The sequence below is a fragment of the Netta rufina genome, assembly GCF_964035555.1.
Source record: "Netta rufina genome assembly, chromosome: 1".
Classification (NCBI taxonomy): domain Eukaryota; kingdom Metazoa; phylum Chordata; class Aves; order Anseriformes; family Anatidae; genus Netta; species Netta rufina.
Genome location: NC_140123.1, coordinates 139,185,735 through 139,212,290, shown reverse-complemented (window position 1 = coordinate 139,212,290; position 26,556 = coordinate 139,185,735). Strand labels below are relative to the sequence as shown.

Genomic DNA, 26,556 nt, shown 5'->3' with positions numbered 1-26,556 from the left:
ATAAAAATTTTCTCTTTAATTTTCCAAAATATTTAAAAATTTAGGGGGCAGAGATAAACCAAGTGCAATCAGGTAAGCAAACAGTGATAGTGTATCAGGTATGGATGGATTCTACGAGAAGCTTTATGTTGACTTGAAGGCTGTGTGAAATGGCTTTAAAGAGGATGTAAATGGAAATGATTGTAGACTATATTCGCTCATTTTCAAACATACAGTGAAAAACAGGCACACAATGTGGTTCTAGAGTGACTAATGGTTTGCACTGTAGAAGTAACAAAGCTTGATAAGAGCTTACCAAATTTCATTTGTATTTTATTCACTGGAGCTACTTGAGATTTACAGATCTGAGAAAATATCTCTGGCAGTGCCCGCATGGAGTTATATAACACAAAGTTACAAAGCATACCTAAGTTATGTGGGTCCCTTAAACTCCCACCACTCCTGTACTCCTACAGGCAGATATCAAGCAGAGCCCAAATGGGGAGGGTTCAAAGTCCTCTCTTTTCCTCTGTCCTTTCCTGAATATATAATAGCTGCAACAAGGTCAGCTTTTTCTGGTTTCTTTCTTTCCTGCTGCTTCTCCATCCTGGTTAAGTATAACAGGTGCTTGGGTGTTCTCTGACCCCAAATCTATTCTAAAAGCTGAAAAGAGTGCTGAAAGCAAAGAACACTGCTCTTTTTTTTTTTTTTTTTTTTTTTTTTTTTTTGATGAAATTAAATCTGGCTTGAAATCTGGCTGTGTTTCACTAACAGCAGAGTACTTTTCTAGTTAAGCTCTAATGGAAAGCAATGACAAATTCTACTGTGCTATAGTGTGTACAGGGCTGTGCTAGTCCCCCTGATGTCATTGAAATTGCTTATATCAACTGTATACTAGTGTAAGTGAAGGTGGAATTCATCTCTTTTGAGATAATGGCTGAATAAAGGTCACGCAAGAGTTCTAACCAGACCAGCACTGATGCACCTATACGTACTTGGCTGCTCCCCAAAAGATTAATGTTTTTGAGTGACCTGGAAAAATACCAACATTACCTTTTAAATTGTTATCTAAGTAGGTAAGAATGGTTAGAGAACTGGTAGGGGGCTTTCCTAAAAATCCCCAAATGGCTGTTATCTTATGGAATTTCCATTTACTGTTTTAAAGATAATAATTTAAGGGGAAAAAATAGTAGATGAGTTCTTGTGGTCATCTTCAGTCCCTGCCCATCTGCCAAGACAGTCATGGGATCTTAAGTTTCCCACCTATGGCCGCACGTCTTTGTAATAACAATTGCTTGTTCACTCTGTCCACCTAAATATGATGTGCGTTTGACCATACATGCATGCATTCAAGGCTCTGAAGTGCCTGGTTCTGCTTAGCAATGTGATTAGATGTATGCTTAACTCTAAGCATGTGCTTCAGTCCTGGACTGGTGTCCAATTGATTGAAGTCCCATTAACTGCAACAGTATTTAGGAATCACCTGTAAGTTCAGCATGTGTTTTGGTGATCTGATGATGAAGAGTAAACTTAAGAAGGTACTTATATACTTTGCTGATGGAAACCTAAATGATGGTATCCTGCAGTAGGTAGATTAGCACAGTTCAGGGAGAAAATGCTGTCTTGTACATAGCAGTGTACAAAATGCCTATTGAAGCAAACCTGTAAGAGAGCACCTCCATTGTTTCTGAAACACTTTGCCCTTGATAAATCTGCCCCTGCAACCTGGCCTGCTTTTTTCTTTCCATTTACCAACATTAGCCTTGCTGCTTGCCCACATGCTTCAATACCAATTGAATACAATGGACACACAGACAGGGAATGCTTTGAAATTAGTGCTGTGGAACTAGCCATGTACATGCCCGTTATGTTCATGCCTAGTGTATGATCTGCACTGATTCTTCTTGTGTTCTTAAACCAAATGTCCTTTTTTTTCAGTGTTCTTTCCTCTAGGAAGAGAATTTGGAACTGTATCCTGAAAAAAATCTTCCCATCTCCTGTTTACAAACCTCTCTGTTCACTATTATATCTATTTTCAGATTGCTGACAGAGTAAGCAGAGGAAGCAGAACACGAGGCTGCTCAGTGTGGAATTTTTCTATTTCTCTTTCAAGTCAGTTAGTGTATCCTTCCTTCCACATCCTACCCACTTCTCTCAAGATCTTTCAACTCAAAGGGCTACCTAAGTTTCTTTGCTTATTTTCATGCTGTCAAATAAAGGCTGAGCTGCCAAAAAAAAATACATTCTTTCAACACTTGAGATTTCCTACCCTTGGGACTTGTGCTGAAAGAGCAAATGGAGGTCCTACAGGGAGTAACTTGGCTGTTTAAAGCTGTTAAAAGCTGAAGCAGATGTATGGGCTTTCCACTATAACCTATCCTCATGAGATGAGAAAATAATTACTTATTCTCAGAACGGACAGGTATATCGGCAATCCATTGATAATAGCTTCATTATTTGTCATTCAATTCGAAGAAAAAAATATTGATTTATCTTTTTTTTCTGATTTTTTTTAAAGCAAATATCAACGTGGGAGAAAAAATCCCAAGCAGTGGAATGAGAAACAAAAGACAACTGCTAAAATAAATCCAGATTGCTAAATTTTATCTCCATGCCATATACAGATTGTTCTTCTGTTTGCTGAACTTACAGTAACTCCTCACTAGCTGCATTTGTCACTAAACTCTTCTTTTTATTTCTTTCCTTTCACAAATCATGCTGCATCTTGTCAATTTGAAACAATACGAAAGCTACATGAAATACATCTTGTCGATAAGAGACTTTTTTTTGCATGGCCTGAAAAAAAAAAAAAAAAAAAAAGGTGGCATTTTAATGCTAGAATCAGAAAAGACTCTTGTTCAGCCCATTTGTTAATGCATCAGTCCAAGTGGCATCAGTATGAATGTAGCAATTCTTACAGTCTTAAAGAATGGACATTCTGAAATATGACTTTATGAAAAAGGGAATAACATGTAATTACTGTCCACCTTTGATTCGGAATCATAAGAGTTCATTTTAGAATTCATATTTTTATTGCCTTGCACAATACTCAAATCTGGGGATTTGGTTTATTGGTTTAATTCTCTAAAGCTGAATGTAACTACCTGTTATATATGTTCACTGGAGCAGTACAGGGCAGTACATAAAAAACAAAGTGATAGGGCAGTGCGTAAGGTGGCTTACTCTTTGAAACAGGCTGGTAAAATATGACTATTTCTGGTAGGAGTTAACTCTGTATGGACCTTTTCAGTGTGAGCATCCATTAAACCTCCAAGTCAGGTATGTGCAATATCTAAGCCTGAGGGTGGGGCACAGGTCAGGTCAGATGCTTGAGGCTGGTCCTCTGCCAAGGACAAATTTTATGCTGACTGCACAATACTCTGGAAAGATGTTACCCTGCATTTGTTTCATAGATATGCTGCACTGTATATGTAGTTGCAGCTGCTAATGTGTGTATTGGAGATACTGTGATCCAGTAAGAATGCAAATATATGGCCTATATTGCACGTTGCTATTTGGATGGGTGTTGAAAGAAAGGGGTGAGGTAGGCATCCGTGCAGCCTCCCTGAGCCAGTGGTAAGGGGCACCACTGTCTTCCCAGTGCCTGCATAGAAATCATTCCATGGGGTTCTTGCCCGTGACTGGAGTGGAAAGGCTGGCCTTCATTGCTGACTCCAATATATGCATCAAAAGCCTACCAGCAATCTGCTCTGAGAGAACAAATTCAAGGAATAGAGCACATGTGTTATTCCCTAAAGTATTTTTATTTTCTTTCAGAATGAGCTTGTACTCAGCTTCTTCTTGAATTGGACCAAAAAAACCTTCACAGAAACATCATCATCTGTGACCTTAGGTATGTCAACTACCAATCTTCTTTATTCTTAGGCGAATAAAGTGTTTAATGTGGATTTTTTTTTTTTTTTGATCAATAGATAACCAACAAATGCTTCCTGAATTCTCAAGGTCTCTAGAAATGTTTTAGTAATGTGACCTGTAGCTTGTTTTCACTTTGGCATGTGCTCCTCAGCCTTGCTTTACTTCTTTTTGAATAAACATACCTATATGCAAAGTAAAAGTTTATTTAGACAAACTATGGCATGTTTCTTTTTTACAAAACAATTTTCAGAGAAGAATCTAGAGGAAAGGGTATGAGTCATAACAAAGAATAATGTATACTTGGGCAAGAAAAGAACATTAGGGATGACTTTAGTCATTTTTACAATGAGTGGAGCAGGTAAATAACAGAACATTATGTTAATACCTAGGCATACATTATTAATGGTAGTGGTAATTCACTTCTTAACTAAATGACATTCCACTTTGTTCCCTTAGCCTATGTAAATGCTTAACCATTCTCCTCTTCTGTGCAGCACTTAATTTAATCTAATCTCTGACATTACAGAATTAAGGGCCAAAACATAAACCATATAATGTAAACCATAGATGTTTCTTATCTTCCACTGCACTATTTCTACACTGAAAATAAACTTCAATAGTCTATTTTTAGGCAAAATAAAATCTCATAAAGAAGCTTGCAGCTGCACCCTGCACCAAAACAATTCATCTGGTTGTTTTTTGCTCCAAGTGACAGAATGTTTCCAAGATGACCAGTTCTCACACTCCATTCTGAAATGTGGAATAGCTCAGCATATTTAGTTTGCATGTCCATTATGTTAATTTCTTCTCTCTGCAGACAGGGGCTTTATTATCTCTTTTGCTGTGACCATTTTAAAAAAAATTCATCAGAACAAAATAAATCCTATTCTGTCTTCTCAGCCTTTGGAAGAACTCCCCCGATGTAGTTTATTTGATTAGGGATGCCATTATCATATTAAATCCATTATGAATATTGGAAATTACTAATGGTTGCTCTAACTTGTACAAAAGAATGAGAGGATAATGCAGAAATGGCCTAGGTGTTTTAAATATTCAAAACTGAATCTTACCATAGAGAATCCAGCCTGGAGTACAAATGTGATATGTATCTGGGTCCATGGGCTACTGCTCTCTATAGACTCTAACCGATGTTGCAGACATGAGAGTGAGCTGAGGCATGAGGGAGTTTAAGTCTGAGGTCTTTAGAGGGATTTTGACATTTCAATTAGGTTTAGGTGCCTAGTTATTACAGAGAATCCATGTGTAAATATCTTGTGCAAAGCATGAACTGAACTGTAACAAAGTTGCAAAATAAATTAGTCCTACAGTGGTGTCCTAAACCAATATAATCTGAAGGGTGAGTCCTTAAGTTTGTTGTCAATTACTTCAAAATCAGAGAACAGGATGAAAAAAAAAGGTAAGAATGTGTTTAGTGGGTATTTGATGAAAGCTACGTGACAGAAAACCCAATCCACTGGTTCACTGTGAACTCAGTGGCCCCATTACATAAAGATCACAACCTGGTCAGGAGAGATTAATGTAGTGTAGTTACAGAGGGTATCATTTTCCTGCTCAGGAACTCTGCCTTTTAAAGTCTGGACTCATTCATTGTAGGCCCAGGACAAAAACACTGTTTAACAGAAATATATATATATATATATGTGTGTCTGTATGTATTTATGTATGTATATTAAAATCTCCCTTTAGCCTAGAAATTGATTGCTGACATTTGTTAATAGAATAGCAGTAGATCCAAGGTCCACACCAGGACACAATGAGTTTAGACACTGTAAAAACAGAGATCAAGAATTATGGACTGAGTTGCTTTGAGTATGCCACCACTTCTGGTTGGTGACGAAAGAGGTTGAACCTGGTCCACAGCTGATTGCAGCTGTCAGCCTACCAACCACGTACGTACTAATTACTCACTTGAAAAATTTTCATACATTACTCTAAGCTTCACCCCTTGTTGCTGGAGTTAGATCTCTGCCATACCACAGGTGCCTAGCTCACTTAGATCTATATTGCATGACATTCACCGCCCTATTGCGATCTGTCCTGTGAGTAAAGGAAGACACAAGTCCAGCTAAGGCAGGCTAGTGATCATGCCAAGCTGCCAGGTAGCATACAAAGAGTTTCTGGGGAGGGCACCGTCTGTTGGTCCTGGAGGCTCCTCTTTGCTGAGGGTGCCCTGAAACACTTGACTTGAAAGAAAGCCCTATAGAAATGCCATATTTGGACTGGGGTGGGAAATTCATTGTGCCTGCAGGAGAAAGGCAATTACCATGAAAACAGTACATCCTTCACCCACAGATTTTATTGATTTATGAACATATAAACACCTTAATTTTTGCCTGTTTTGAAGAATAATGCAGGATTAATATGGGCTGCAGCTTTCCATGAACCTGCTGGTTTCTCTCTCATCCTTTACACAAGCAAATCATCTGTCTTTTAGTTAGGATCAATAAAAAATAAAGCCAATGCCCAGCAGAAGCAGGTTATGAATTTTGATCAAGATAGCATCCTTCTCTTACACAGCTTTAATTCACAAATGTTGTAGGTAATTACACTTACTAAAGTAAAATAAAAATTAAAATTTATGAAATTGTACTGTGCTCCTAGCAATGAAGAGATTAAAAATCAGTGCTAAATTTACTTTGACATGAATACTGATTCAATATTCCCAGTGGGATGGATTCTGAATTACACTGAATATTGTCAGCATTTCATTACACCAAGCACACTACAAGGGAGTGAGAGCGGATATTAGGAATGATTTCACAGACAGGCTTTTATAAAGACTCTTAAAAAATAAAAAGAAGAAAGAAAATCTATCAAAATTTTTTTATATCAATCTATATATATATTTTTTTTCCTCTGGAGTTTTTATCTCATGAAAATATGATTAATTGAGCCTGTTTTGGTAAAGTTATGAAAGCAAGAAATCTTTGGTATTGGTTATAACAGTTCACAACCCAGGTCCAGTTCTGGTAAGTTTGATAAGTGTTGCATGCACTTCAGTGTGCTTTTGTCTATTTAGAGCAGTAGAGGAAACATCTCTGTGTCTTTCTGAAGCAAGATCCAAGCATTCCAAAAAGCAATATGTACAATACGCCACTCCATGAAGAATCCCATTCTTCATGAATGCTCCCTCAGGAGAGTAGGCTATTTTGCTCATGTTATATAGCATTCTCATCTGCTGCAGTTGTTCATTCTTGATGTAAAGCAACTGCCATAAATTGTGTTCCTATTTCACTTGGGTTTAGGATGTTTGCTGGCCATAAGCACCTCTTGTTGGTTTACAGGGTGAGAGCAGGGTGAGAATCAGTGAATATATCTGTGTTCCTCAGGGGCTGGTATTGGAACTGGTTCTGTTTAACATCTTTGTTAGTGATGTGGACAGTGTGATTAAGTGCACCCTCAGCAAGTTTGCTGATGCCACCAAGCTGTGTAGTGTGGTTGACATGCTGGAGGGAAGAGATGCCGTCCAAGGGACCTTGACAGGCTTGAGAGGTGGGCCTGTGTGAAACGCATGAAGTTCAACAAGGCCAAGTGCAAAGTTCAGCATCTGGGCCAGAGTAATCCCAAGGACAAATACTGGCTGGGCAGAGAGCAACCTGAGAAGGACCTGGGTGTGTTGGTTGATGAGAAGCTCAACATGATGTGGCACTGTGTGTTTACAGCCCAGAAAGCCAACTGTATCCTGGGCTGCATCAAAAGCAATGTGGCCAACAGGGCAAGGGAGGGGATTCTCCCCCTCTGCTGTGCTCTCATGAGACCCCACCTGGAGCCCCGTGTTCAGCTCTGAGGCTTCCAGCACTAGAAGGACAGGGACCTATTAGAATGAGTCTAGAGGAGGGCCACGAAGATGATCAAAGGTCTGGGAACATCTCCTTATGATGACAGCCTTAAGGAGTTGGGGATGTTCATCTTGGAGAGGAAGAGGCTCCAGGAAGACCTTACAACAATCATCTGATACCTAAAGTGGGCCTACAAGAAAGATGTAGAGGGACTCTTTGTAAGATAGTGATAGGACAAGCAGTAATGGTTTTAAACTAACAAAGGGTAGATTTAAATTAGATATTAGGAAGACATTCTTCACTCAGAGGGTGGTGAGGCACTGGAGCAGGCTGCCCAGAGAAGCTGTGGATGCCCCATTCCTGGAGGTGTTCAAGACCAGGTTGGATGGGGCTTTGAGCAACCTGATCTGGTGGGAAGTGTCACTGCCCATGGCAGGGGGGCTGGAATTAAACCACCTTTAAGGTCCCTTACAATCCAAACCGTTCTGTGATTCTGTGATCCACTGTCAGTTATGCTGGAGGCTCAAAAACCCAAACTGTAACTAGAGCAAGCAACTGTTTGGCTAGGCATGTTCAGCTCTGGTCCTGGGAAATTGAACAGGTTCCAGTACCATTTGCTTGGTCAGAACTGGTTAACACCAAGAAGGTATAAGACATATTCAAGGGTACAGAAGACAGAATAATATTAACTCCCTGATGGTAGTGCTATGACATTTTGTTAATTAGTGTTTGCGTATTGCTTTGCAGTCTACATGTGAAATTCGGTGTAATAAATTATAGTTTCCCTATTGATTTCATCAGTTTTCTGTGTAGCATCTTCTCCACTGTTTATATTTCTCATGCATTGTGCAAATTATAATGCAGAGCTTATTTTAAAATGCTGCTAAAGCAAACACTGCACAAAATACAGAATTTAGAGCAGGTAGTTCTCCAACAGGCTAGAAAAACCATTTAGATAATAAAAGAACTATATAATTGATTGCTCTGAAGATCATTCCACCTTCAATAGAAATTAATTTGAAAACTGATTTCTTTAGTTTTGTCATTTAAAAAGAAGAATAGACCCACTTTTTTCCACTGTTCATGCTTCTTGATGAAAAAGATTATAAACTGGCACAATGTTTGAGTTTCTCTGTAGTGGAAATTGGCAGCTGACATTCACTCCCGAGTGCCGGGGCATGCAGACACGAGTCATTTATAAAAATGTTACAAATGCCATTCTGTCTGTTGGCACTCCAACTCCAGGGTCCTCATTTGATATTTGACAGGTTTTGCATTGACACCAGTGAGTGAAGTATCGGCCCCTGGGAGGGAAATCTTGCTTCATGGAAATCAGTGAAGCTTTATCCTATGTCTACAACAGACTGGCATTTGGTGCTTGCATATAATGAAGTGCAAGTAGAGCATGACAGTTCCTAAAAATGCAGGGTTTGAGCTCAAGTCCATCTGCCCAAGCTGGATAGACTGAAAGTAATTATTATATGTGTATTTTATTATTATTTGAAACTGAAATCACCTAGACTTCAAAAAGACTATGATTTAGCGCAGAATGTAGGAGAACCTAAAATATAACATCTAAGTCTAGCTAATAGAAACTGTCTTTTATTATGAAATATAAGGAATAGAAGTCTCTTCCGCATTTACTAGATTTCTTGTATTGTTTTTCCCCCCTTTTTCTTCATTTTAGGGCTAGTTTTGTTTTTGCTTTTGTGCTTTGATTAGAGCCCAATTTATTCCCATAGCAGGAGCAAATGCTTTGGTAATGGCCATGACCATAGTGTCTGTTTCATACTCTGTTTTACACAGTCAATTAGAATTGCATTTTCTCCTCCTACACTTCATTATTTTCAGTTTGGTTAGAAACTTATTTACATTTGTTGTGTTGTTTTTTTTTCTAAATGAAAATGCCAACAACTGTAGAAGTTCTCCACTGGACATAAGCACTCACACTATAAAACAGAAAAAAGCAGTGGCCGTAGTGGTAGGAGAGAAAGGCACAACGTTTCACTGAATTCTAATGACGTAATTTAGCTTTTGAGGTCTGCTGCCCTTGCTAAACTGCTCAAGATGACCCACTCCAATTCACAAAATTAACAGAGCCCCTCAAGAGAATTGTGTCCTTGCATTAAAGCACAAGCCCCTTGTGTTACAGTGAGTTGAAAGCCCTAGAATTCTATGTTTCCTGCTGCAACTTAAAGGAAAAAGCCCCCACAGGTTTTTTTTTAAAAATGATAACAGCTTTGCAGAGCAGTGGGAGTGTGCAATGGGGATTGTGAGCTTTTTGTTACCCTTAGGGAAAAAAAAAATAAAAAAATCAGCATTTTCTGCTTCATGGAGTTTTCCTCACTTTCTTATCCCTCACTGTCCTTCTTTGCATACAACAAATGAAATAAGTTATAGTCTAGCTAAGTGATTTGTCACAGCTCATAAAGGAGAATAACAAATGAAGGACTGCATCTCAGTCTTCTAAGTCCTAGCTTAGTGATTTCTTCGTAACATTTCAATTCTTCAAGAGTCTGTTTCAGGCTCTTTTCTAATTAGGGTATGATTAAAAATATATTTTTGTAGTCTCCAAAGGGAAGAAACTGGAGATGGCTTCATCTTCTAAAATTCCAGTCCAAACATCAGCAACTCAGAAGTGTTGATATTCAGACTGCCCGGAAAAAAATATATTATGGCAATTGTATGTACCCACTCTTATTTTTAATTAATTTTAATTCCTTTCCTTAGGATAAATGGCAATTACACTAGCTCTGTGGCTCTCTGTAGTACATTACAGCACTGTAATTCTATCTGCTTAGCAGTTATTTTAGCCTCTGTTCACTCAAGAGGTTACACGTTTGGTTTCTTCGGAAAAATATAGCCTACATGGCTTATTCTTTATAACTTCCCTCTTGCTGCTTCCTCTGCTGACTAACAGAGTAAAGGCTGAGGAGAGAGGGGTTGATTTTTTGCCCTTACGACCCTGGCTGTAACAGTTCTGGTGCACATGTGCAAAAGAGAAATGGAGAGAGCAAAAGAGTGCACAGGTGTCTGCTGAGACTGAAAGAGAGTTATGAAAATCCTGTCCGCTATTGAAGATGAATAGTACCGATGCTCTCTAAAACACCTCTTATTTCTACTGCGTAACCCCAGTGTGTGGTGGCAGTTCTTTCATTCTTATCATCCTTCCCTCCATTTTTAATATGATATGTTTCTATTTAAAGAATTAATTACTATTGTATTGTTTTGTCTTGTGTCATTATCTCTCCCTGTGGTAGGATGATGTTTTACTGGCAGATCCCAAGACATGTGCAGGGGAGCAGCACCTTTCTGTTTGAGGTCTCAAGCCCAGCTGTATTTTTAATGGGGAGGAAGGCAGAACACAACGTAGCTCCTGCAAGATAACTGTTTTGTTGTAAGGTTAGCAGGATTAAGTTCTTATTTTTTCAAGTAGAGTAAATATAAAATACTGAATGCAACATAGCCTTGGTCTAATTAAATGAAACCCTATTTCTGCAAGGAAAACCAGGCTAGTTCATACAGGTAGTGTCTGGGCTGCCTTTGATGATCACAGTGTGGTGAGAGCCCTGGGCCTCAGACAAAGTGGTGCAAAACAGCTCATGTCCCCCATGTTCAGGGTTAGCACTGCAGAATAATATGGTCAGAGAGATACCAATGGGAGGTTATTGTGTTCACTGTTACCTGGTATATCATGGTAAAAAAAAACATTTGTATTGTCTGCATTGTCTCAGTGGGACAGGTAAGACACATGTCTCAGTTCAAGGACACACCTTTTTGGCAGTGAAGACAGCTGGCTCAATGCCTCCAACAGAAAGAAGGAACAGGATATGCTTAGTCATTTATTCCATATTACGAGCCTGATTCTTCTTGCTTGGAAACTGATTTTTTATTTTTTTTTATTTTTTCAGTGAGAATGAAGTCAAACTCTATAAATTCATTTTAGCAGAAAATCTGTGAAAGGAGAGGGTTGTATAAAAACCAGCCTGGAGCAGGAGAAATACAGGATGAGGAAGGGAGAGTTTAAATCTGTTAGATACAGATGTTATCGTAAATCTACTATTGTTTTGGAACTGGTCTGGAAACTTGTGTGTTTTTTTGTTTGTTTGTTTGTTTTTGTTTATTTTTGGTGGTAGGAACTAAAAAAAAAAAAGGAAAAATTGCAGCAATACTAACTAGTGTAATAAAAAAATATAGAATTATTTTTAGCTCAGTCACAAATTTTCCACTGAAATTCAGATTGATGGCAGTTAGAAAACAAAAATCTCACTGTCAATGCATAAAGAAGCAAGAAGATGAGTACTACGTCAGACCACTTTCTTGATCACACTCTTTAATTGTGTTTTCTAATTTGATCACTGATTTAAGCAGGCAATAATTTTGTTGCATGTATTCTGAATTATTTTAGACATCTACTTCAACTAATTTCTTTATTAAAAAATCAAACTGACCTTTTTTAGGTCCTCAGTCAACTGATCATAAGCCTGGAGTACAATTAGTCATATCTTATGAGGGCACCCGTCTGACAATAATGCTGAAACACATGAGGAATATTGTAAGTATTTTCATCATAATCTATAAAGCATAAGTCTTCATATTTGCAGAGTACTTTGAAAGCATTAATCCTAAAACACCATTTCTGATATAAGTAATTTTAACTCAGAATTATGATATGCTTTTTTCAATATTTAATACTTGTTTTCTTCCTTTGATCTCATTCAGTATGGAACTTATTTAGAAACCTAATGTCTGGCAATGATCTTTTCCAGGCCATGTAGAAAAACAATTTTGATGCCTGTTTTGGCCCTTTCAGCTGACACATTTTGATGCCGTCTAAATATATGGCCTCATGCAGTATCATAACTCTTTGAGGGATGTCAGCCTGGTTCTATTGATTATCCACACCCTTCTTTCAACCCAACATGACTGGTCTACAAGCAGGGAAGAGGTCAGCAGAGGGAGTAGTGGAGTGTTTAAAGAAGCAGTGTCTCTTGGTGTGATGATGCTCATCTTTATAACAAGCTCTCTGTCATGATGCTAAGTGGTAAATACTGCACATTTCTGGAGCCAGACTATGCAAGGAGAGAGCTGGCAGAGCTCTCTCAGCACAAGACAGATTAAATTATTGAGAGTAACATGAGAGATCTAGATGGGTACCTCAGTTGAGGCAGTGTGTCTGCTACATCATCATGAGTTCAGCCACCTGGATGTCCTCTTGAATTTCCTGTTGCTCAGGTCTTGAGTAATAGCCGTGGCAAAGAGATCTTTTGCTATCTTTGTTTATCTGGAAGATTTGTGTTTATGTATGCAGGTTCTTGTTGCATACATTGAAGCTGCCTCCATCTCAGACTGCATCGCAATAGGTTTCCCTACATCAGGCCAAACTGAGGAATGTATGTGAGTGCCATCCAGTAATAAAATGGGGCTGAACATTTAATTATTTGTACAAGTCACATGAGGATTATGTAGCTCCAGCTGTTCATTGGCCACTCCAGCTTCTGATATTCATTTCAAGTATATTAATTTTACTCTATAAAATCCTGTAATTTCTCTGTCCTGAGAGACTTGCCTATGTTTCGTATGTGCCATCCTGACAGGTGAGATCAGTCTCTGCTGGCCCAATTTATATGAACTTTACCTTCAGGATATCACAGAATCACAGAATTTTCTAGGTTGGAAGAGACCTCAAGGTCATCGAGTCCAACCTCCAACCTAACGCTAACAGTCCCCACTAAACCATATCCCTAAGCTCTACATCTAAACGTCTATACATCTAAACGATATAGTATAACACCCTCTTTATTTTTCTTATTGTACTTTCTAAAGCTAAATGACTTTGATAAACTTCTAGGTTGTGGGAGGGGAATATGTAAATGTTTGATGTGCTCATTTGTTACTGTGAGTTCAGGTGGGTAATGTGGAGATGTACACAAATAGAGCTACAGATGTTGGAAACAGTCGTTCTCCTTGTTTTTGTCATTTTAAATGTATAGGTTCATAACTGTGTTCTTCAACTTAGAAAGTACATGTCATTTAATTAAATGAAAATAAATTACAGCATAGATGACATGCAGGGTTCAGTTCACTTTATGGGGAGGGACAACACAAAGTTAAGTTAGCATCTAGCTCAGAAAGGTTAGTGACTTTAATGAAATCCTTTTCAGTAAGTTTGCAGAGAAGTGGTAGGAGTCCAATTCAGTAAAACTAGCCATGATTCATGGCTTGAAAATAAGGTGAGTGTTTTAGCAGCCTGACTTAGGCAATCATGTTTTTAAATCCTGGGCTTCTGATTCCTTCCTGCAAGCCAGCCATCCTTCATTTGATCTGATCTGAAATATGAAACTGTTGTGCTTTGGGGTACTGTGATACTGGACTGCCTTCAGACTAGCAACCTGTAAAAGAAATGTTCTTTATCCCATTAGTAGTCTTCTCAGCTTTCTAGTTGTATAGATCAATCTCTCTGACATGCTCTCTTTTCTTTTTCCTTTCTTTCTTTCTTTTTTTCTTTTTTTTTTTTTTATTAAGCTGAACAGGGATTTTAAAAGTATGCCAAGATCATATCTTATTCAAGACATGTTAAAGCTATTTCAGGTATATTCAGTCTCTTGCAGAGTCTCACTAATTATATTTTAGTGGTTCATCTGTGCAGAGATTACTTTGCCATCTTGTTTTATTTCATAATTTATAGTAAATAATTCTTGTGCCGCTCTTCCCCATTAAATTTATCTATTTATAGAGATTTTATGATGTGTTCAGATGTGAAAATAATTGCAGTGGGTCAAATTAATCCCAAATGTAGCCTTATAGAACAGATAGGCATCATGATACAGAATTTTGAACCATGTAAATAAAATTTCTTATTTGTGGGGATTTGTTCTCGGCATTTTAATAGATCTGGATCCTGTTGTGAAAACCTTATATTAATATGTGATGTACAAGTTAATCCATAAGGAGCTGGTGTTGTTTATAGCTATTCTCGAGTATCACACAGGTTCTTTAAGGGAGGAAGTCAAAAGAATGCAATGCTAGCTTTGCAGGATTTTTCATGTGGGTTGTCATAGTAGAAAATACAATAGAACATGAAAGAGCATTAGTCTGGTGCAGACATACCAAATGACTGTCTAATGTTGGTGTATACATCGATTCCACAGAGTAGGCACTTTTGCTCTGATGCATCCACATGTGCCAGATGTGCTGCATATATACAAATCAGTCATTACTAGATCTGCTTCCAAATATCCTCTCTCTAACAACACCAACATTTCAGTTATGTGTTATGAAAGCCAGTCCTTCTTGAAGAAAACTCTATTAGAAATACCTCAAAAAACAATAGAGTAGAACAGCCTGATAGATTTTGAGACTGGAAGGGACCATTAATCTAACCTAACCTTCTGGAAAGCACAAACTATATTTTTCCGCTGAAAAAAATGCTTGCATCTTGACAAGCAATGCACATGGTAAAACATTCAGAAGGGAGAGATATAAGACTGGTTGCAAATGTTTGCCTACACTTTAAGGCTATGTATGCACAGTGAAGTTGAGTTCTGTTAAATAGATATAAGGTTTACAAGATATTATCAATGTTTCAGTCTCATGATTTCCCTTAGAAATTCATACTTTTAATTGAATCCTGAGATTCTGTAAGTCAGGTGACTCACATCAGACTCACAGCTTCTACTTGTGATTTGAAGGTATCAACTGCACTGTTGAGGAAAAAAAATAATCCAATTTTCAAAGATAGAAAATATGCAATAGTAATAAAATGTGATTTTCCATACATGTATATTGCATAACTTTAAGTCAGCCTCTTGGACCATTACTTGCACCCCTCAAATGCAGGCAGTGCCTGTGCACTTTATGCACAGGAGGTAGAGGCAATATTGTCTTATGAAAATGAAGCTGGGATAGAAGGAAATGTTGGTGTAGCCATGAACTGGAGAGGTTGTGTGGAGAGACTGGGAGAGTTTTCCCCTGAGTCTTGGACGATGTGGCAGCAGCAGGAGATGAATCAAGGCTAGCTTCTTACAGAAACTCAATAGTGCCATACCTCAAAAAATGCACTAAGTGGTCTTGGGAGGAAGATACAGGATCCAGGGTGAGGTTTTAGCATGTGAAAGGGCTTGTCAAGGAGGATCAAGAACAACCCAGCCTTGGCAGGACAATACCCAGAAGAATGGCATCAGTTAGGAACAGGAGCACAGAGGGAGTGCTGGGAAGAATGCCTGAGAGGTGGCCTGAAAGATGTAAACGCCTAGATCAATGCAGAAGCTATAAAGGTGGATTTATGAACACTGGAGACACATAGGTTTTTGAACAGTTCTCAAGTTCACTTCCATGTATTAACCAGCACAGAAAATGCAGAATATCAAGATCATAACAAATCTTACACAGAGCAGACTATGAACTAGCATAGTACTGCATAGCCAGAAACAACCAGGCTAACCACTGCTGGGCTTGCTTGTCTATTCAACAAGACACCAGAGGCAAAAGAAATAGCCATTTCTGAAGTTAAAAAAAAAAAAAAAAAAAAAAAGTCGGTTAGTATGTTTCTTTTTGTGCTCCATAGACAACCAGAAGGGAACAGTGATTGACGGTTGGCTCAGAAGAAGTGTGTATTTTCTTCTGGCTTCATTGTCATGACTTCAGGCATGCCCTGTTTTTCCAGATAAGCAGCTAAACTTTCAGTCCTTGCTGCTAAACATTTTTGTCCATTTCTTGTGGACAGAATAACTCCTCAGGGGCAGTGGGGAGGAGAAACAAAGCCAACCTATCCTGATCTTCATGCCAATAAATGTAAAATGTTACTGGAATTCAGGAAAGCGGTGTAGGTGATGCATTCAGAACCAATTTTACAGGGGGGAAATTTGCTGAAATTAAAATAAACTCCTATAGTACTTTCCAAAACTTCTTCCAGCTTTCCTGTTTTAAAAGCTCCGAAGCTGTCATGAACCACTCCTGGTGATTAATGATTCTGGGGTAGCTGATATGTGGGTGATGAATTAGTAATCAGCTTTAAGCTTATACAGACATCCAGCCTCTTTCCATTTTGTGTCCTACGCTATCCAAGTACAAATTGCTTCCAAAAACATTTGTGAAACTTGATAGTTGAAGAGCTTTGGGAAGAAAGGTGAGAACAAAGTTTTCCCTAAAACAAGAGAATGAAATCTAATTCTAAGCCTGCAGGTGCAGGGCTATAGGGAAGTTCCCAACTACAGCACAGGTAGATGCTTCACTGCCTAACTTGATCTGGGGAAGGGGTGGGGATTTTTGGTCCATCAAAGTTGGTTCCCATTGTTCCTCTCATGGGCCTACTAATTTTTACACATTATGAACAGCATTATATAGATATAAATGGAAAATATATTACCTACCAGCAACGTAATGTCTGCCAATTAATTTAAAAGCAACATTACCCTTTCAGAATATTATGAATGTATCCTGCTTTCTTTACTGAGGCCCATGGATTAGCCAACAGGGATAGAGAAGTTCCAGAGGTAAGCAAAGTCTGGCCAGTCATCTACGGATGTAAAACAAGTGGAAAAAATCCCTCTGAGCTGAACAAAAGCTAGTCAGCAAGTATTGGTAACAGAATGAAATCAACAGTTTGGCTGATGTAGGAGGGTAAGACATTCAGATGGAATTCTCCCTAGACTTTCACAGAAAAATGGAATAAAATGCCATGAAAAGAAGGCTCTTGTACTAACTTTAGCTTGTAGAGAAATTGGATTTAATTTCATATTCATAGAAAATGCTTTTACTTTAAAAATGAATGCAAATTAGCTTAGATAGACATGTTCTCTTTTGGACTGAAAATTAGCTGAACACCTATAGTCAAAGGCTACTATTACACAACACTAGTTTAACTGGAAAGAGATGAGTTCAGTTTCTGTGACACAAGGATTACTTTTGGATTCCATCTGATTTGTTATTAAAGGCATTTGACAAATACATTGTATGGAAAGTTTTGTTATTATTTCTTGTTAAACCCTTTCATCTGTCACAGTCACAGTACTACCTCAGCTCTAAATTCTAACAGTTAATTTTTAAATAAGTAATTCCCTACATACCTGATCTGTGTTGAATAAAATAAGATCAGTGAGTTCTGTTTAACAGTATGAGTGATCTGGGAGATTGTGGTGGTTTTACCGTGCTGGGCAGCTAAACCCCACAACCGCTCTCTCACTCCCCCTCCTTTAGATGAGGAGGGGGAGAAGTAAAGCAAAGAACAACTCACGGGTTGAGATAAGGATAATTTAATTAAAGGGAAATAATTATAATAATTAAATAAAAACTACCATGAACTAAACAATTTAACTAAGGGGAAATAAAAAGGGAAAGGGGAAAAGGGAGGGGAAAAGGGAAAAATGAAGGGAGGAAAACAAACAAACAAAATAAATGAAGGCTATATGGAAGTGCAGAGGAAAGAAATTACTCTCTACTTCCCACAAATGAGCGATGATTGACCACGTCCTTGAAGCAAGGCCTCAATGCACGTAGCCGGTGTTCGAGAGGAGGACCGACATTTTCCCAACGAGAGCCCACCCCTCCCCTCTTCTTCCTGTTTCCACCTTTTATTGCTGAGTGTGACATCACATGGTATGGAATATCCCTTTGATTGGTTTAGGTCAGCTGCCCTACTGATGTTTCTCTCCTCACTTTTTGCCCACCGCTTAGGAGGGTTGGAGAAAGGCCCAATGCTGTGCCACTGCTGCTCAGCAGTAGACACAACACTGGTGTGATAACACTGCTGTTCCAGCTACAAGTACAGAGTATGGCACTGCATGGGCTGCTGCCAGGAAAGTTAACTTTCCAGCCAGACCCAGTACAGAGATGAAGGTGAACATAAATTAAATTTGCCATTTGTTGCAAAAGAGGAAAACTTTAAAAATAATATTGGAAACAGAGCATGATCAAGAGAATAAAATTAATTTACAGAACACTACAACTAGCTTGGACAAATGAAAACAATCCCCTCAGGGAGTTACAGATCTATTTCCCATACGTGAAAATAAAACACACAAATGGTGAGACATGAGGTTGCCATGAGAGATGACAATGGAAAGGCCAGATCCTTGTTTCATGGTGCAGAAAGTAAGTTCATCTTTATAAGACTTTCATGCTAGAATGTAGCTCTCTGAAAGCTTCTTAAGAACTAGAATACAAGTTCAAAGAAGAGTTCTCAGTAGGGTTGTTTGGGAATGATTGATTCTCCAGGTGTGGTTTATTGTTACTTAAACTTAACTTAGTTGAGAACTGACTAACAAGGACACAAGTCAATTGTCAAATATTTAAGGGAGAACACAGCAACGTTCAAGAAGAATTATTTAGGATGTTGAGCGTGAGTGTAACTACAAGTAATGAATGACAATTAAGAAGGAGAAATTTCATGCATCATGTAACAAAATGCTTTCTTACAAAAGGAGGGGACAAGCTGTAGAATAATCTCCTAAAGAAAAGTGGAGGGAGCTCTATACAGTTTCAGAAATTAGAAGTAGTCTAGATCAGGCACATACAGACTTTTTCTTTAACAAATTAAGAAACTGCAGAGTGACGGCACAGTAAAAGTAGTTACAGTTTCTACATGCATTTTACATTCACTTGTGATCTGTGACTAGACAGGGAGAGAAAAGAATATGTGACCAAAAGAAACAAAACGACAGCATTTGCATGTGTTTCCTTTCTCAAAGGGAAATTTATTTTATGCACTCTAACAGGCAGCAGAGGAATTTCAAAAGAAAAGTGAAAAGGTGAATGTTGTCTTAAGTATTTGTTCAGGAAATAAGACATTCTGGGATCTATGTTTCTAAGGGTCCAAAGTAGATCACTGTATCTCAGACAGTTTCATAGATCCTGCAACTAAATATAAATTTGAAAATTAAATGTTCTGAACACAACAATAATATAGAGTGCAGAGAGGAAAATACAAAGAAGGAATGCGGTTTAGCTTCTTTACAGACTTGGTGGTAATTCTGGAAGAAAGGCTTCAGAGATCTATTCATGAAATCTATTCTCTGCATTCTACATCCTGCACCAACATTGCTCATCCATTGAATAAACCATTTTAAGGCATGACTGAATATTGATTTTTTTATCTGTGTGGAAAAAAACACATGACCTGAAGAAAAGAAAAACACACAACTTAAGTGACTTGAAGATTGCAATGCAGAATGGGATTCGGGAATCTAGAGTATATCTTGTCACTTCCTTCTTTCATGAAAAAAAAAATGTATGTTATTCTTGCTCAAATCTTACTGTAAGCAGTACATTTAATATACAATTGCACGTTTAATATACATTTACATTTCTGGTTATGCAGGATTTATATATGCATTCTTTTATATTATTTTTGCAATCTTGACAAGTTTTTGATACCCACATTATGTGAGTACCCAGTAATCTAGTGCTGGGCATTGGAGTTACAAGGAGTATTAGAGGGGTGTTAGAGCCTCAGGAGCTAGATGTAAGCTTGGAGTGGGCTGGGTAGGGACACAAGTCATTCTAAGTCATCTTTTTCTCTTTTGTTCATTCAGAAACGGTAGTGGATGCAAATAAAGTTGGATCATGACTTGATGGAACTAATTTGTAGCCCTCCTCCTCTGCTATTGTGTATGGTCACTAAAAGACATGAGCCTATTTTACCTGAAAGTTATAGTCATATGGTTGTGCAGACTCTTCCCCCATTTCATTCAGGACTGTGACTATCCTAATATACATCTCTTTTTGGATCATCAGTACAAGTTGCTCTTTTCAAACTGAACACTAGCTACATCTCAGTTCCTTTCTTCATCTTTCTGAAAGTGTTCAGTTCTGATTTCAGAGCTTTACAGAAATAAAGGCTTAGAAACCTTGGATAACCTTGTGACCTTCTGCATATCACAGGAAAGTTTTCATTTTATTTACTTAATTCTAAGTGGAGTTAGGTGGATTTTCCTCTCAAACTACTGAAGCAGATCAGAAGTTCTGATGTATTCTTAGGTAGCCCTGAATCTTGTGGGACACAGGCTGTTTTCCAGAAACTCTTCCTCCTTAGAAGAAAAAAAAAAAAAAAGAAAAAAAAATTGTGAAATGTTTCATAAATATTTTTTAATGAAAATAATAATAATAACAACAACAACTCCTGTGTGCCTTGGCCTATTTAGACTGGATTCATTTTGAAATTAAAACACATACATATATGATGTGAGAGAGTTTATTTGTCTGATCTTGGTTATTTTGAGTACCATGAAATATCTTCATTCTTCTCCAGTGCTGCTTCCAGTGCTGCTCAAAGGGTGCCAGTTTTCCATGAAGCCTATGTTATATATCCTACTCCATACAAATCTTCTGGCACCTGAGGTTATGTGAGGCACCAATATTTTAGAATATTTTAGAAACTGGAGACTAACCTAAACAATTGAGCTTCTATCTTGATCAGAGGGTATTTAAGGCCCAATTCATTTTCCTGAACATACAGGAGACAAACTAACATGTCTCATCTGTCCTCCAGCTGCTGCTGCAGAAGAGGAGGGCTTCACGTAAAGCCTGCGTGTTGCCTGACCATTTATGCAGATATCTGAAGCATCTTCTTTATCTCAAATGGTGCCAGGCACCAATGCATGGGCGGTTTAACCAAGTCCACCTGGAGTTGTCTATAATACATTAAGATGAAACCATTTCTCACCTACCTCCTTAACAGCATTACAGAAACCTGCTTAGACTTTTATGGGTACTTACATACATAGCTCGCTTATGCCCTTGGATATGTCAGCATCTCAACAGCTTTGCCCAGAACTGGCGTTTAAATTTCTGGCCCATAGCTGTGAAGTTTTCCTTCTGCCTCAGTGACTGAGGGTTATTTTTTCTTATTTGACAGCCATGAGACCTTGGAGAGTGTTGGCTGGATGGCTGGATCATTCTTCAAAGATTTTGTGACCCAGGACATCTCTAGTCCCTATTTTGCCAGAGTAGCTGTAGCTCTCCCTGTTAGAAATACAGCATATCATCTTTTATTAAGAGCTATACTGCACAAGTCCATTTCCCTGCTACTCTACTACAATCAAATATGAAACAGAAAACTTGCACTTTTGTTTGTTTGTTTGTTTGTTTCCAAAATGCCTTATTTCATGTGAGAGAGAAAGGGATGGAACAAACTACAGTTAACAAAACTTTTTTTGTTTTGTTTTGTTTGCTTTGCTTTTTTTCCCTTGAATTAACAGCGCTTCCATTAGGCACAATTTGCCCATTTGGTGCACTGACAGGCTGCACGCAGAATGGGTAGGTTGATGAGGATGTTCAAGGTATTGGACTACACGATATGCATAAGCTATTTTTGGAGATTCAAATCAGAGATGCAGATACAGCACCTTTGCATTTTTATCATAGTAAATGACAAAGCCCATCTGGAGGCTTGCTTCGCTGACACCACTGATGCTACCAGGTTTCAGAAAAGTAGAAAAATACTGTTCCAAAAATGCCTTTGAGAATTTCCCTGAAACATCATATATATTCTTCTGAAACAACATATCTTTTTTACTCACCTGCATTAAATTGAGATCAATTTCATTTCTTTTTTATTGTTGTTTTTGCTTTGCCAGCAACCTCCATGCCAGTGTCCTCTGTTACAGAATGTCTCTGTTCATGTACATATCTGAATGTCTGCAGGAGATAAAAATGAAGTTAGTAATAGGAATGAAGTTGCTGACAGAGAAGAGGGCAAGAAATTCAGCACCAGAAAATATAATAAACTTATTTTGCAGAGCAGCAGCTAAATGTTTTCAAATTTGGGGTGAAAAAAAAAAAAAAAAAAAGGATGATTGTGAAAAAAATACCTTATTGTGCAATTACTTTTGTCTGCTTGCTTTTCTATTTGTTTTGCCAATAGCAGAGCATGCAGAGTGCACCATAGCAATATACTGGATTATCTTCTTTTGTATTTGTTTTTTTAGTTATTGCAAATATGATTTTCTTTTGTATTTTTTTTTAATTATTTGAAAATATTTTGTGGTAGGAAAATGAATAGTGTAGTAGCAGAGTAGACTACAGGTATTCAGTGTCTCATTCACAGGGTTTGTTCTTAAGGTTTACATAACATTATTCTAGTTTTGAAGGAGTTTTTTGCTTGATAATGTCATTATTTTAGGGCTGATTATCTTCTCAGATACTTTTAGCCCAGACAATGTTAGCTTTTCGTAAGGCAGTAGTTATTGAAGTTATTGAAGGTGCAGCTTACACAGGTTTTGCTTTTGTTTGCTAAGTTACATATGGACTACACTGTCTCTCAGAGAAAATGAAAGACAGCGCAGCAACACTGATGGCTCTCCCACATTTCTGTCTCATTTTAATTTAATCAGGAGGCAACTGCTATTTTATACAGGTTACTGTGATGCAAGGCTAATTTCTTCTGTGGATTTTTTTTCTAATTCTCTTTTGATGGATAATGAGCAAATCTGTCTCACCACTATATTTAGTATTTGCTTTGGAGTTTTGAAGTGTTTTGTTTGTTTGTTTGTTTGTTTGTTTTTCCTTTCCCTATTTGCTATAGTAGTATGTGTTTTATGTGTTTTAAAATGCAAGGATAACTCTATTTTAAATATCAAGCAATATTTTGCAGTCCTTTCTTCACAATATAGAAGATTAATTCTCAAAGAAAAACAATAGATGAAGGTAAGAGATAGGAAAACAGAGCTAGAGCTACTGGACAAAATGAAAGTTTGCTTTTCTCTTATTTTCATTTTGTGGGAGTAGCTAAATAGGAACCTTTTTAGACCCTGATTTTTTATTATATATGTTTTTATTTTTTCATTGAAGAAGGGCAAGAGAACAATTGAGTTTTGAAAAATGTCTAGGAAATTAATTTTGGAGGAAGAAAGGAAGTTATTTATAGAGGAGGAAAGGTGGCATTAGTTAATGCAAGTTACCTTTGATCATTTATTTTTTTTTGTCAAGATGGTTGAAAGTGAAAAATGAGAAAAAGAACAGCAGCTGGAACTATCAAATCTTCAGGAGCCATCAATCTGTTTCACTCTAGGACAAAAAGTAGGAAAATATCTGCATGTCTAACACTACGAGAAGCTGATGAGGTGATACAAATTTGAGGCAACAGTCACCAAAAGAGAAAATTTGATGTCACTTAGGAAGAGATGAGTTTTAGAGAACTTTACAATAGATCATCCCCAACATCTGTTGCATTAACATCATAAAACTTTCCTTTACATTCTTATGAGTGAAACCCAGTATTCATGTTGTCATGCTAAATTGTGTAGTTTAAATATGGCAAATTTTGAAGTAGTTGGCCCTTTCATAATGTTAATAAAGAACCCATCATGAAGGAGAGTTGAGGATGCTTAGTAATGATTGAGGGAGAAAAGTCATTAAGATAATGTAATTCCTGTGGAAAAATTAATTGAATTTCATCCATTATTTCCCAGCTACAATTATCATATGTAAAATTAAATTACACAGAACATAACCTATCTGCGTGGGTTTCTGTAAGTAAATATCAATACTTTTTTAGTTTTGGAAAATAAAATTGGAGTGAAGAATGGAACACACCCATAATAGATACGTCTGTCTTAGTTTTTCAGTATTGACCTACAGATGTGGAGAGAAGCAGATCCAGCGTATTTTTTCCTCTCTCACTCCATCTCTCTTTTAAATATTTTCATCACCTACTACATGAATTTAGAATAATAACATTTCAAAAATAAACTGTTTTTGTTGTTGTTGTTGTTGTTGTTGTTGTTGTTGTTGTTGTGTTTCTTTTTTTTTTTTTAACTTACATGCAGACAGTTGTGATTGAGTTCCTCCATTAGTCATTATGAGGGCCATAATTAGTCATTATGTCATTTAGTCATTATGAGGGTCTTTTTTTTTTTTTTTTTTTACAGATCAAAATCACTGTTGTGTTGTGGTTTTGTTGTTGTTGTTCATTCAATTGGTTGGTTGGTTGGTTATTTTTTTGTCCATAGGCATAACAAGAAGAGTAATGGCATTTCTGTTGTGAACTAGCTTTTACACCTTTGCAGCCTTATGGATTTTTACTGCTGGAATGTATTTACAAGAATACATAAGTAAGACAGTAATCTAAATTGGAAGTAACTTCATTTAAAGGAAGTAAACTTCCTTTCCTTTGGGATTAATTAAATGGTTAGAGAATTAAGCAAATAGAATTCGGTATAAAAGTTTTTTTCTGCTTGCTAGATCACAAGTACGTTCAAGATAGAAGTGTTTTGCAAAGTAGTTAAAGTGCAAAATGGCATTCCCAAGGCACCTTATGATTTCTCTTCTGGACTATGGATGGAAATGAGTGATTTTTGATCCACTAATAACAAAAGGGATTTTTGGCTGGGTTTTAAAACTATTCATAAAACTGCTAGAAATCTGACTACATGTTTATAATGGACCCACCCCAGAATAGATATTGTTTGGAGTAAATAAGTCTGGCATTTAGGTCAGATGTTCTTCATGTTTATTTAAGTTTATACATCTGCCAGTGCAGTTTGAGTCAGAATTGGAAGGATAGCCCAGCATATCTGTTCTCTAAATGTGTCACTGTGGAATATGACAGAAGACATCATCTTTAGCAAGAAAAAAGTTCTGTTATTTTCTCTATTTTTCATCATTCAAACAAGCATTTAACTCATATGTAAAAGCCTGAGAAAGACCTAGTTTTCCCAAATGCTTGAGATTTTTGTCTGGCATGTTTGTTGTCTTAATAAAACAACTTACTCCAAATTTCATCTATTTTAGATTTAAAACTATAGTTCTACCATGTTAATCTCACTCTTGTTTTCAAACTACAATTTTCAAACCAACAATATCCCACTTTGTTCCTAGCAGGGAGGGCCTAGCAAAGTACAGCTCTTTCAAGGACCACCAGTAGTCTTGTCTCAAGAAATCCTTTGGTGAAGCAGGCCCTTCACAAGAAACAATTAAACTATTGTGCCAGCCAGAAGAGAAACCGACACAAGCTCAACATATGAGCTACCCAGACTCTGCTCCTGTAAAACCATGACTGATTTATACCTGCCTTTCCTCTGTAGTTTTGAATGATGAGTGTGCAATGGAACAGAGCCTTTATGACACTGAGCAACTTTTGTTAGATATTTTGCGTCATAAAGATGTGATCTGGCTTGAAGAGTGCTCAGCTGAAGCTCTTTGATCATTTGATGGCATACCAGTGCCACTGCCGATGGAGAACTGTGACAACTGTGGAATCTGGAGTTTGTCTTCCCTTTGCCTTCCCAGCAAGGGAAGATGAAGTGGGAAAACACTATCTGCAAAGAAGGAAAAACAAATGAACAAACAAACCAAGCAAACCAAAACAAGCCCAAACAAACAGATGGAACTAGGATCTGTAGTTGGAATTCAGGTGGCTGCCCTTTACATTACCTCTAAGAGTTTGCTGATTGTGGCTATTCATGAGAAGTGGTTTTGGTTTTAGTTTTGAAAGATCCCAGGGCAACTGCTCTGCCCTGATTTTTCTTCTGTGAATTGCTAAATTTTTTTATATATATATTTTTTTGATGTTCTGTCTTGACCCTCTCCTCCTACTCACCCCTTTCAACATGTCTTTAGCTACTTTCAAAGGCATAGTGAGGAAGTACTTTTCTCTCCATGTTTCCTATGGCCACAGCGGTACTACAAAGTGTCTTCCCTGAGTTTTGGGAGGGGTCAGCTGACTGGTTAGGTGAGTTGGCTGAAGGCCAATGTGCCAGAATTGCTACTAGGGTACAAGGAGCAGATCCAGGGCATTGCAACAAATTTATCTGTTGGTTTTTTTTTTTTTTTTTCAACTCCTTGTGTACACTACTGGTACCCAGGTCCTGTTAAACAATCTCACAGCAATCAGCTTGGGTTCTTTCCCTGGCAGGTGACTGCCAGGCTGAGCCTGTTTGATATGGAGATTACTGCTATGCATGAT

At 37.7% G+C, this 26,556-nt stretch overlaps 1 protein-coding gene across 1 annotated transcript in view; it reads left to right on the top strand.

The window, feature by feature from the left end:
* PIK3C2G (phosphatidylinositol-4-phosphate 3-kinase catalytic subunit type 2 gamma) overlaps positions 1–26,556 on the top strand; it is a gene marked incomplete at both ends in the record, with an annotated part of 213,796 nt that overhangs the window by 179,251 nt on the left and 7,989 nt on the right. The window contains 2 exons of the mRNA XM_084302863.1: positions 3,757–3,832; positions 12,116–12,210. Of these exons, the coding sequence (XP_084158989.1) occupies positions 3,757–3,832; positions 12,116–12,210 (171 nt within the window). The remainder of the gene's footprint in view (positions 1–3,756; positions 3,833–12,115; positions 12,211–26,556) is intronic.